Below are 13,235 nucleotides of genomic sequence, written 5' to 3' on the forward strand. Positions count from 1 at the left end.
CTAGTGTGCTTTAGGTCTCTGCCAGAGCCACCCAAAGAAAATAGTGGAAAGAGCCTATTCATTTAGCCATTCTATGTGGCAGTGATTATGAGGCTCATTTTGACTGACTGACTGACTGATGGGAACTGGGGACTGAACCCAGGGTCTCTGCAATAAGCAACACGCCCAGTTTCCTCCTCCTCCCCTTTTCATATTTTCATTTTGAGACAAATTCTCCACTATGTTATTAAGTTGTACAGGCTGGGGTCCAACTTGCATTCTCCTGCTTCAGCCTCCCAGGGTGCTAGGATTACAGGCATGCACCATGCAGGCTTGTTTTATTTTTAAAGCAATTGGATCGCACATAGAAATTTCCTGATGCAGGGCAACAGTTACGGTAGAAGATAATGTCAAATGACAGTGCAGGTATCAATGAGGCAGCAGGAGAACAGAGTGGTGGAAGCAAGCCCACAGCAACTGAAGCCAGTGAAAGGATGTGAAAACTTTATAGAAAGAGGTTCTATCTTCCTGTTGTATCATGGAATAAAGGAGTGAAATCAAGAAGCATAGTATTCCTTAAGCTGAATTTATACTGTACAAGTTTATAAGCAATTGAGAAATGCAAGACATATCTCCTTAAAAGAGAAATGCTTAGTTAACTGGAACAAGTACACCTTGCCTTCAGCTGCAACAGTAGCTACAACACATGCATTTTACAAGAAGGTAAGGTGGGGCCGGGAATTTAGCTCAGTGGTTTCATCACCTGCTTCACAAGTGCAAGGACCCAAGTTCATCCCTGGTACCTCCCCCCAAAAAAGAAGTTAAGGTGGCTCCCTTAGTATTCTCATAGGTTTGTAACTTGGATCCCCCAGTGCCACACTTCCATGACTGCTGTACTCTGCCTCTTATCACCAACAACTACTCTGCTTCCAGAATTCTCGGAGAGACATGCCTCCTCTACCTGTACCTTCTGTGCTTCATCCCTTTCCAGAGGACACAATCTTGTGCTGCTGTAGGAGGCTTGTGGGCTACTGTCTGTATCTTAGCTGCCTCTGCTAACTTTGCTGCCTATGCAAAGTGGTCCTCATTGGCCATCTTCCTCTGACCTTAAGCCAAGGCCTAGTTTTTTGCTCTGAGCCTATTGTATAGAGCCTGAGAAAACCCCACTGCTTGTTACTGGCTCCATTATAGCTTTATGATTCCAGCAATAGTTGGGTACCTAACCTTATGAGCCTAAATGGTTAGACTACAATCCTCAGTCTGTTTAGGAAATGTCTCAAGCCCTTACCATGTTAATACTTCAATTATTATTAGGATTAACTGCTTCTTATTAAATCAGCATTGATTTTCCCGCAAAGGGTGGGGGGATAACAAATGAATTATGGAGAGAGAAGGGAGAAGAAAAGGAAAGAGGAAGAGGGGAGAGGCATACTGACTGCAAATATTTTCTAGATTCCTGTTTCCCAGAAGCTATGTAATAATTCATATGATAGCCATATAACACTATGTAATTTTGTTTTAAGTATGTTAACATCACGTGTTTAAGTTATTACTGGGTGACCATTAAACCTATTTTTCCAAAACTATTTCTCTTCCCTGTAATGATGGCTCTTTATCCTTTATTGAAAACATTATTATTGTAATAGAGATTTTTCTCTCCAGAAAAAGCAAGATCAATAAAATCCTTTCCCATATGGTATACTTGGTCAATTAAAAAAAAACCCAACACTACTTTTCCACTTCTCTGAGCTCTCTGCCTAAAAACATGGCCAGTCCTCTCTTTCTCTATCCCTGGTTCAAGTTCCTGTCAGATAACCCCTTCTGGTACCCTGGATACCTTCAGAGTCTCTAAGACTGCCTTTACACCTAAAACCCGCTCTAGCAAATATACCACAGCTGATTTAATTGGACCAGTATTTTCCTCACTGCTGAATCTACCAGTATCTTCTTTTTTATACCACATGAGCTCCATGGTCCAGGTATTTTATATCATTGAAAGCTCTAAAAGGTTTGTCATCAGTGGTCCACAGTATGCTGTACTGTTGCCTCCTCTGAAAACACCTCTCCCCTTTAATGTCTTTTTCTGTTTTATTTTGAAACGCTTACTTCATTCAACCTTCTTTTCCTGGCTACTCTTCTTTTTCTTAACCTCCTGAACATTCTCATTCCTCAGGGTTCTATGAAAGCCTTTTTTCATACTACCTAAAAGCCCTGGAAAATTCTACTCATTACCATGTTGAAGGCAGTCATTAATATTCCTTGTTCAATAAATCCCAATTCTCTCTTTCTACACATGGGGCATGATTGTACTTCCCTGACTCCTGACCATAGCTGGAGCCATTTAACTGCTTTGGCCAATGAAATGCGACCTATATTGCTCAATGGCAGAAGCCTTAAAAGTCAGTATGTCATATTTTCTTATCTTTGTGGTCATGGTAGTATATATTTCCAAAGTGGGTCCCATAGGGACCATGATGAGCAAGCACTCACCAGCCTGAGTCAGAGAGGGAACACATGGAGGAGACTGTTATATAGTAAGCCACTGAAGCTTGGGCATTTTATTAGACCAGTGTGACTTAGCCTCATCTGACTGGTGAACACTTAATGGGAACCACCAAAATATGGATTTCCAGTTCAAAATACTCTGCTGACAATGAACTCCAGGATGACATTAAAACTGACCACTACAGCAATCAAGATCTGAAGCATTAAATAGCTATCAGAACTTAGTGTTAAGGATGCTTCTGCTTCCTTTTCAAAGAAACTCAGATAAATGATTTTCCTTTAAAATGTTTGTTCTTTTGTTTGCACCAGCCTTTCTTGAAGTTCAAATTTTGCAGGTTTACTAAGCTACACAAGAATACTAAGATGTAGTCTTTAGAAAGTAATGTCTCATAAACAGTAAGCAATAATTTCTGTCTTCCCTTATATAGTTAGGGGCAACTGTCACATATTCTTTTTCAATAAACATATATCAAGAGCAAAACTTTCCCCAAATTTGTTTTTTTTGGTACCGGGGATCAAACTCGGGTCCTTCCACTTGCGCAGCAGGTGGCGAAACCACTGAGCTAAATCCCTGGCCCCCCAGATTTGTTACTTTGAGCCCAACTATAACATGTGCCAAACCTTATTCTGAATTTTATTCTTATAAAACTAGCAAACACCCAGAAATATTTAATTACATATACAAAGGTATATAATTCACTCCTCTCTTAGATTATTCCTTAATTTACAAAAATGTTTAAATGTCGAGCCTAAGAAATACTTCTAAGGAGCTTCACTATCAAGTGTTCTCTCTCATGAAGCACACACTCCTCTCTTTGCCCACGCAGTCTCAGCTCTGCGGCTGCATCACCCTCTTTTGGGGGCTGCCATGTGAATGCATAACTTCATGTATGGAAAGTTTTGGAAACATGCCCAGTGCATGCAAGATGCTTCAGAAGCCTCAGCTATCACTGTCTTGATTCTGGTTAAAAGGGAGGATGGAATACTGTTAAGTTCCAGAGAGGGGCCAGTCTGGCTGAATGAGGCATTTTACACCAGGCTGTGAAGCCCCTAAGAGGCAAAGGGTTTGAATCAAATTCTGTTTATTTAAAAAAAAAAAAAAAAAAGCTCCAAAGCTCCAATGATGGCCTTGGTAACACAAGGAAATGCAAAAGGCTACTTTTTAAAGATAGGAAAGATGGAGAAAGAAAGACAAGGGAGATGGATAGAGAGGAGGAAAGACAGGGTGACCAATGAGGGTATATTTAAACTACATAGTGGCACAGAGCACAGTACCTTGAACAAACTAGTTGGTATTTCTAGACTGGAAATAAAAGTTGCATTGAAAAACTGTGGTACTGAAAACATTTGATTTTACAATAATAATAATGATAATAATAAAATGTAACATCTATTGAGCATTTGTCACATAGCAAGTTCTTTTCTAAGAGTAACGCATACCTTATCTTTTTCTCAACAATCACGTATGTGCACTGTCTGCATTTTATAGAAGAGGAAATTAAGATGGAAAAGTCCCCAAAGGCCAAATACCTAGTCATTGGCAAAGCCTGGGCTCTTACCCAGACAGTGAAACTCCAGTGCCAGAATTCTTAACCACAGTCAAAAACTTAACAAGTCACTTAAATTACTTTCAAAAAAACCCCAGGTGAAGTGCACAATACACAAAGGATTCATATATAAGTGACAGGATGGAGACTGAATCAAAGAAAAAAAAATGCCAAGAAATAAACTGAAGAATAAAGTGGAATTTTAAAAAGGGTCAAAATAAATGGCAATATAGATTCTTCATGCCTAAAATTATTAATTTACCCTTGGGGAGGTCTGAGACCGGGGCCAACAGCAGCCCTAACAGGGCCCTCCCTGAGCCTGGGACGATGAGTTCCCAGACAGCACGGCTTCTTGTGAGGGCAGACTGGGCAGGAGATGCCAGGAGCCCGCCTCTGGGAGGGGCCTGGCTGATGCCTCCTTAACTGGGCCCTGGAACAGACTCACAGCCTGCAAACTAAGTTGAATGACTGAGGTGAGGCATCTCGTGCCAGTGCCTCATAACCCAATTCAGACTATTCCCCCCCATCCTAGAAAAATAAATTAAATGTACCCTCAAATATTATCATAAATTTAAGTCCAAAGGTTAAAGAAAAAACCTTTGAACTTGTACACGAACTAGAACATTCTATTTGTTCACATGAAAAAAAAATCATGCTTCCTTGAAAACATATGAATACATACATGATTCTAACTCTCAATAATGAAATAATTTATTTTTAAAAATTGTAACTATTATAGAATTAGTGTTGGGTATATATATTAAAATTAAAGTTGGAATATAAATCTAAAGAGAATTTTCCTTATTATCGCAATTAGAATTTATAGCAAAATAATAGTTGTGTGTATGGGTGTTTTTAAGCACATGCAGGTCACACACAGACACTTAAGATATGCATGTGACTAGCTGTGCGGGGGCCTATGTCAGTTGTGAACCTATGGCACACATGGTGCAGTAGGCTTTTTGTATCACTGGAAGCTCTAAAAGATCTGCCAGCAATGGCTATGCAGTGTCCATTCAAAGAAGACAGCACATGAGGGGTTGGTCTACTGTACCACTGATGAGTTAGTGACACTTGCCTAGTTTTTGAAGAGCTACTTTTTCAATATTTAGCTGAAAAATAGAATATATCTTGTCATAAACATGTCTTCTTAGAAGGATGAACTCATTTCTACAGCTGTGTGACAAAATTTCCTTTACTATTAGTTACTCAGAATGAAGCATAAATCCACGTGAAGATTGTTTGTTCCAGTTAAATACATAGATGCTATTTCAAATAAAAATGAGTAGAAGGAACAGGAAGAGCTTTTCCTTACCTACATGTAAGAACACACTGTGACTTCATGTATGAACAGAATCATCTGTACTGACAATTCACATTAACTTTGTTCTGTAATTTAATTTACAAACATGTTTGCATAAGTAAAAATTTTAGGAATATAATTAAGCAGTCTTGAAAATTGAAATCTAACTTTTAGTATGCTTCTGAAGTAGAAATAAAACTGCTTTAACAATATAGCATTATCAAGTCAAATGTTACAAAACATTAATAGAGATTTCTTTGCTTTAAAAATAAACCATCAACATAAGACAACGAATGCAAATTATAAAATGATGAGAAGATGAGAAGTTGGAGACCCACATTTAATTGTCAAATTATGTATCTAACAATGCAAATTCAAGACAGACATACAGCTCTAATAAGCCAGGGGAAGATGCACTTTAAAATTCTTCAGTATGAAAATGCTATATAAATACAAAGAACACATAAATTATCAGCATTTTTGAGTCTTTTGTCCAGGTCATATAAAATTGCAGTGAGAATGAGCTATTCAGAACTACAGAGACTTTCTTACTGAAAAGAAAAGGCAAGTTCATTAATGTAGTCACTCCTTAGTCTAGCCTACCTTATTTTTTGGATTGGATGTGTTCATTACACTTCGAGTCTCTTTTCCAGTATAAATGACAACACCTATTACAGTACCTGCAAAAACATGAAAGTGGTCCTTATAGAAATACCTCAAAGGAAAGCACAGATAACACTAATTGTCTTGATGAAAAATATATTACATTACTTGACTTTATATACATTTATCCAACAGTCTATTTAACTTAATTACTTCAAGAAAATCTAACATCAAGCTTTTGGTGGACTTAGAAAAAGTGAAATGATTTGTTAAATAATACAAATTTACCCACATACATCATTTAAAATGTACCAACATTCTTTCCCCTAACAGGAGAAAGTGTAAGGCAGGCTTTTGGTTGCTATCTACTGGAAACAGTGACTCAACACTGGTATTCCATCAAGAGTCTGTGTTCTTAACTGATGGCTGCATTACGAGACCTCCAAACCCATGGGTCTGGGAGAACAAGCTCAGAGCAAAAGTCTGCTTCCACTGTACGTCAAGACTGTAAGAAGATCTGCTAAATTTCATTTCAGGTACATACAATCAAAACAATAGGAAGATTCATTCAAATCTTTTGATTTCCCATTTAGATGCTCTTTCTTTTATTCATGTCTTTGAAAGTTTGGTTTTTAAATTTTTATGTGCCAAGAAGATATTATACTTTTTAAATTTAAAAGAATATCAAAACATTCTTAGATTGACCCATTGGTCACAAAGGATCACTCATCTCTGGACTGTCAGCCTGTAGTCCCAGCACTATGGAAAGCTGAGGCAGGAGGACTGTAAATTCAAGTCCAGCCTGGGGAATTCAACAACTTAGTAAGTCCTTGTCTCAAATAAATGAATTAATGAAAAATAAATGAATGAATAATAAATGGATAAATGAGTAAATGAATGGATGGATGGACACACAGATGGGCAGATTATGGACACAGCTCAGTGCAAAGGCCATGGGTTCAATCCTCACATATGTACCATAGATTCCTCATACTGCCTGTAAGATTTTTACGTCAAAGGGGAAAGAATGATTATAGTGAGACTGTAATCTTTGAAATTAACAACTACTTCAAATTTAATGATTATACAAAGTCTTTGATTTCACATGTGAAATTTAGCAATAAGTCAGAATCTACAAAGTAAATATGAATCATCCCTCAGTTTATTAAGAGCACTGACAATTACATATCATATAACTTACAGCTTTCTCTCTAGCAAGCTCTGAAAAATGGAAGATGTGAAAGTATTCCTCAACAGTGGTATGTGCAGAGGTTACATGTTTTTTAAAGGAAAATCATGTTTTCTATTCTTTTTCTTTTTTGCTTAAATTCTTTCATTGGTACATTTTAGGTATACAATACGTTTACATTTATCATTGGGTGCTTGTACCTGTACATGATGTATCTTGGTTCTTTTTTCCCATTCTCTGTGCTCCCTCCACGCCCTCCACCCTTCCCTATTTACAAAGACTTTGTTTCCATTTTTTCCTTTTCTCATAATTTTTCCTTTCCCTTCTTTCCCTTCCCCTTCCCCTCCCACTCCCCCTACCCCTTTGGACCTTTTCTTCCTATTTTAAATTATCAATTATTCGTTTTAATCATTTTAATCCTTATTTACACTTTCAGTTTCTCACACTAGAGAAACTATTCGGTATTTACACGTGTGTCCTATTTATTTCACCTAATAGTATGGTCTCAATATGCATCCATTTAGCTATAAATGTCTCTAGTTTCTTGTTCTTTACGGCTGAGTAGTACTCCATTTTATAAAAAAAACACATCTTCTTTATCCAGTTTCCAGCTGATGGGCACTTGGGCTGTTTCCAAGCTTTCGCTATTACAAACTGTGCCGCTATAAACATGGGGGCACATATATCGCTGTGGTATGATTCTATTAATTCTTTGGGGAAGATCCCCAGCAGGGGAATAGCTGGGTCGAATGGGACCTCTAGCCCTAGTTCTTTGAGGTATCTCCATACTGATTTCCACAGTGGTTGCACCAGTCTGCACTGCCACCAACAATGGAGAAAGGTTCCTTTCTCCCCACAACCTCACCAGCATTTGTTATTGGTTGATTTCTTGATAGCAGCGATTCTTTCTGAGGTGAGGTGGAATCTCAGTGTTATCTTCATCTGCATCTCTTGAATGACCAGTGATGTTGAACATTTTTTCATATGTTTATTTGCAGCTTTTACTTCTTTGTCTGAGAAATGTCTGTTCATTTCAGATGTCCATTTTTGAATTGGGTCTTTCAATTTGGGGGGAAATGTCTTCATTTTTAAATTAGGTATTACCACAAAGGCTATGAGGCTTCAGTTTGTCAAAGGCATGGTCAGCACATACATGGCATGTAATGTCATCCAAATGTAAAAATGCTGACCTTATATATTATTATCTGTGTAAACTACCTAGATGAGATGACTACACTTAAAAATATTAAATACATAGTGATGCAATACCATGAAAAGCTTTCAAAAAACTTATTCTTTTAATGTTAAAAGAGAATAAAGTAAAATGTTAAATATGATCTGATCAATATTTTCTTACTGTTTGCCAATTTAACTTGATCAAAATGTAAAAATGCCACTAATGTTGAATAATTACAATTACATAAGGCAAAGTACAAGATTAATTTATCTTTTAACATTAGCAGAATGATCAAGCCTCAGAGAAAGAAGTCTTCATAATAACTGATCAAGCTAAAAACTCCCTACAAGCCCAGGCAGATTATGAACAATGTGGATTTTAGCTGGCAGTACAATTTACAGTATCCTAATTAATGTGAGAAATGGCATAACAAAAAAACATAGCATTCATAGGAAGTATTTTACAAAATGACTGATGCTATATTTGTATAATCTATTCATGTTTGCTAAAGGTTCTCATATGTATTCACTCATTTGGTTCTCTCAAAAAATGAGTACTTACTGTAATTAGCTTAAATGCACTGTTTTGTGCATCTGTCTTGTGATTTTTATTACTAAAATTGCTAGAATCAGTTCAGGAGTATATGTAATATTCTCTATTCTTTTAGACAAAGGTATGTGTTTATGGCTAGGAGAGCTTAAAAGACTGAATAAACCCTGTATAAAGAAATGTGGGAAGCCAGGCATGGTGGCGCACGCGTGTAATCCCAGCACTTGGGAGGTTGAGGCAGGATTGCCACTGAGTTCAAGGCGAGCCTGAACTACATAGTGAAACCCTGTCTGAAAAAAATAAATAAATAAGTTAAATTAAAATTTCAAATTAGAAATATCAGAAATGAGAAAGTTTCCAATTGTGAAACTAAGACATGAGAGGACAGGACACACTCTTGTACCACATCAGAAAATGGAAGAATTAACATAATAAACAGAATGTTTTAAGATTTCCCAGCAAATATTTAAATGGAAAAATTTTAAGACTTTATTCTATATTTTAAGTATAAAATTAAGCTCCCTTCTCTCTGCCTCCAAGTTAGGAAGCTTCTATTTCAAGAAAACATAAATTCAGGAATGTTTATATATTAAAACCAAAAACTCCAAGAAATAATAAGTACCAAACACAAAAGTCCCTAATGGTGACAGTGATATAATATTTGTAATTAAATAAAAGTCTTAGTTCAGTTTTACCAAGAAAACATTTTTTAAAATTTATGAGTAGTATATAATCTTGAAAGCCAGTGATTATATTCACCTGACACATATTTAAATACTTCAAAATGACTACAGTTAGGGCCGGGGATTTAGTTTAGTGGTCCCGCGCCTGCCTCACAAGCGCAAGGTCCCGAGTTCAATCCCCAGTACTCCCCCCCCCAATGACTACAGTTAGTTAAAAATCAACAGAAAAGGATTCAGATGCTGGATGTCCCAAACATAGCATACTACTAACTAGATGATCAGGCCCTGTGACTGGCTCTTCAGGATGAAACATAAACATCACTTATGAGGTCCATTTGCATTACTTCAAACTTCAGTTCTATCAGATTTTCTATCAGCTATTAGTATGCATGACCTACTTATTACACACTATTCAGAAAATTTCACAAAAACCTGACCAACTTCTAATTAACAGTATAGTATTATTGTAGGCAAGTAGCTTTTCTAATACAAACTAATAAAAAATGCTGACATGGTTACCATTAGAGTGAAAAGGTATTCTTTTCTATATTTAATTTGAATGATGACATAATGTAATATAGCAAGACTGACTACTCTTAAGATTTTAAATGATCACCATATTGTAACACTTTCAGTTGGTATCTTTTAACCACATATATACGCTGAATTTACTTATTATCAAACTATCCTTACAAATTCAAAGTCATTGTAGATGATTCACAAAAAATTATATGTGAATAAAGTAAAACCTACATAAAAAAAGGTTTAATGGCTTTAAACTACTAGATCAAAAAATGCTTACTTAAAATTTAAAAAAAAATAAAAAAGTAAATACATATTTTGTCTGTGTATAAGAAACAGAGAGCTGTCAATCAAAGTATTTACTATCAGAACCTGATAGATTCTATAAAAAAAGTTGTCAGTACCAAGGACACCAGGCAGGTACTGACCACCACTGACAGATGCTTTCCACTCCAATCCTCACAAATGTCAGGATCCATAGTGCTCTCTGATGCAAAGCTTTCATATGCTGGGCTGTGCCTCATAGGGAAGTGAACAGGCACCACAGAGCAAGGGTAAAAACACCATCTGTCACATAAAAACTAAGTTTCAAGAGCAAAGTGACCTGAGGAGACAACAAACAGCCTCAGGAAGTCAAGTACACCAAGGTTGTGGACACAGAGTAATAAAGGGACATAAACCAGGTCTAATGTTCACACAGCCACAGGCACAGACAAGGACACATGACACTTGCCCCCAGGCATGGATTTCACAAGGCTGGAGACACAAAGAGGTGCATGTAAGATCTGCCCCCAGGTCTAAACTAGACATAGTCCAAACTATAGACCATAAGAAATTTGCACAAACCAGACCTGCACCCAGGTGTGGACACCACACAACCAACAACCAAAGACAGAGACACATGACAACTATACCCAAGTGTGAACTCCACATAGCTGGAAACACAGAGGAACGCATGAGACCTGAACCAGGGACAGGGTCTACAAACCATGGACAGATGTCAACAGGGGAATAGCAAGCTCTGGGCATAATTCTCATGTCCACCTCTCAAGCCCACACAAGCAGCATCTAACTTTGTGTACCGCCCAAGATCTCAGTTTACAACCCTTCTTCCTGGCAATTTCTAATATTCTTGGCATTATCCACATGCTCTATTGCCAAGGCCAGTTTTTGTGCTTAATGACAGTTTCTTGGGATTGATTCTTCAGGTGACTTCCTACTGGGACAGAGCTCTCTTCATTTCAGTCCTTTCCCTTTTTAAAAAAATTTTATTGGTGCATTTAAGGTATACAATATAATGACATTCATCATTGGAAATGTGCACCTTTACATAATCCATCTCGGTTCTTATTTTTTCCTCATTCCCCTGTCCTCCCTTCAACCCCTCCCTATCTACAAAGACTTTGTTTCCATTTTTTCATTTTCTTTTTTTGGGGGGGGGTACTGGGGATCGAACTTGGAACCTTGTGCTTGTGAGATAGGCGGCAGAACCACTAAGCTAAATCCCCGGCTTTTTTTTCATTTTCTTATATTAATTCCATTCCCTTCTACCTTTTCCCCTACTCTTTCCACTTCCCCTTCCCTTTGTCCCTTTTCTTCCTATTTCACATTATCTATTATACCTTTTAGTCCTTATTTACACTTTCAGTTTCTCACACTAGAGAAATTATTCAGTATTTACACGTGTGTCCTATTTATTTCACTTAAGAGTATCGCCTCAATGTGAATCCATTTAGCTATAAATGTCTCTAGTTTCTTGTTCTTTATGGCTGAGTAGTACTCCATTTTATAAAAAAACCACATTTTCTTTTCCAGTCTCCAGCTGATGGGCAATTGGGTTGCTTCCAAGTTTTACCTATCGCGAATTGTGCTGCTATGAACATGGGTGCACATATATCACTGTGGTATGGTTTGTTTAATTCTTTGGGGAAGATACCCAGCTGGGGAATAGCTGGGTCAAATGGGACTTCCAGTCCTAGTTCTTTGAGGTTTCTCCATACTGATTTCCACAGTGCTTGCACCAGTCTACACTCCCACCAGCAATGGAATAGTGTTCCTCTTTCCCCACAGTCCCCCCAGCATTTGTTATTGATTGATTTCTTGATAGCAGCCATTCTTTCTGGGGTGAGGTGGAATCTCAGTGTTGTTTTTGTTGGCATCTCTTGAATGACCAGTGATGTTGAACATTTTTTCATATGTTTATTTGCAGCTTTTACTTCTTTGTGTGAGAAATGTCTGTTCATTTCAGATGCCCATTTTTGGATTGGGTCTTTAAATTTGGGAGGTCTGATTTTTTTAAGTTCTTTATAGATTCGAGATAGTAGACCTTTGTCTGAGAAACAGCAGGTGAAAACTTTTTCTCATGTTGTGGGTTGTCTCTTCCAACTGTTGGTGGTTTCTTTTGCTGTGCAGCAGCTTTTTAATAAGAGATCCCACTTGTTGATTGTGCTAGTTCACAGGCAACTGAGGTTTCGTTCATAAAATCTTTTCCTACACCAATGCCATCAAGAGTTCTACCTAACCTCTGTTCCAGCCGGTTCAGTGTTTTTTAAAACATTTAGATCTTTAATCCATTTCAATTTTAGTTTAGTGCATGGTGAGAGATAGAAGTCTAGTTTTAATCTTTGGCAAGTTGAAACTCAATTTTTCCAGCACCATTTATTAAAGAGGCTATCTTTCCTCCAGTGAGGGTGTTTGGCTCCTTTGTCGAAGATGAGGTGGCTGAGTGTGTCTGGAGTTGTTTCTGCATCTTCTAATCTGTTCCACTGGTCCTCAGGTCTTTTTCCTTGCCAGTACCATGCTGTTTTTATCACAGTAGCTTTGTAGTAGAGTTTTGAGTTGGGGATTGTGATACCCCTCCCCCACCTTGTCTTTACTGCCTAGAATTGCTTTAGCTATTCTAGGTCTCTCTTCCTGTTTCAAATGAATTTTTGGAATGTTTTCTCAAGGTCTGTGAAGTGTGCTGCTGGAATTTCAATTGGGACTGCACTGAATCTATATAGCAGTTTTGGAAGTATGGCCATTTTCACTTCAATCCTAATTCTTAATGACTGTGGAAGGAATATTTTATCAAATGGTATGTAGAAAAGGGAGAGATTTCATTTTGAAAATTCCATTATGACTACTACTTTTGCAAAATACAATAAAAATAAATCCAGAAGAACAAAATAAAAACCAA

General features: G+C 37.4%; 1 protein-coding gene and 1 non-coding gene across 9 annotated transcripts in view; one reads left to right on the forward strand and one right to left on the reverse strand.

Moving 5' to 3' along the window:
* Atp9b (ATPase phospholipid transporting 9B) overlaps positions 1-13,235 on the reverse strand; it is a 305,926-nt gene that overhangs the window by 160,170 nt on the left and 132,521 nt on the right. For all 8 annotated transcript variants that reach the window (XM_087188815.1, XM_087188837.1, XM_087188832.1 and 5 more), the window contains exon 11: positions 5,938-6,014. In XM_087188815.1, coding sequence (XP_087044941.1) covers positions 5,938-6,014 — 77 coding nt within the window. The remainder of the gene's footprint in view (positions 1-5,937; positions 6,015-13,235) is intronic.
* Positions 4,226-4,554, forward strand: LOC147830004 (Nuclear RNase P). Its single transcript, XR_015445014.1, has one exon.

Source organism: Heterocephalus glaber, unplaced genomic scaffold (assembly GCF_053883595.1).
Source record: "Heterocephalus glaber isolate CG9 unplaced genomic scaffold, H.glaber_assembly_v1.0 deba00000331, whole genome shotgun sequence".
Taxonomy (NCBI): Eukaryota; Metazoa; Chordata; class Mammalia; order Rodentia; family Bathyergidae; genus Heterocephalus; species Heterocephalus glaber.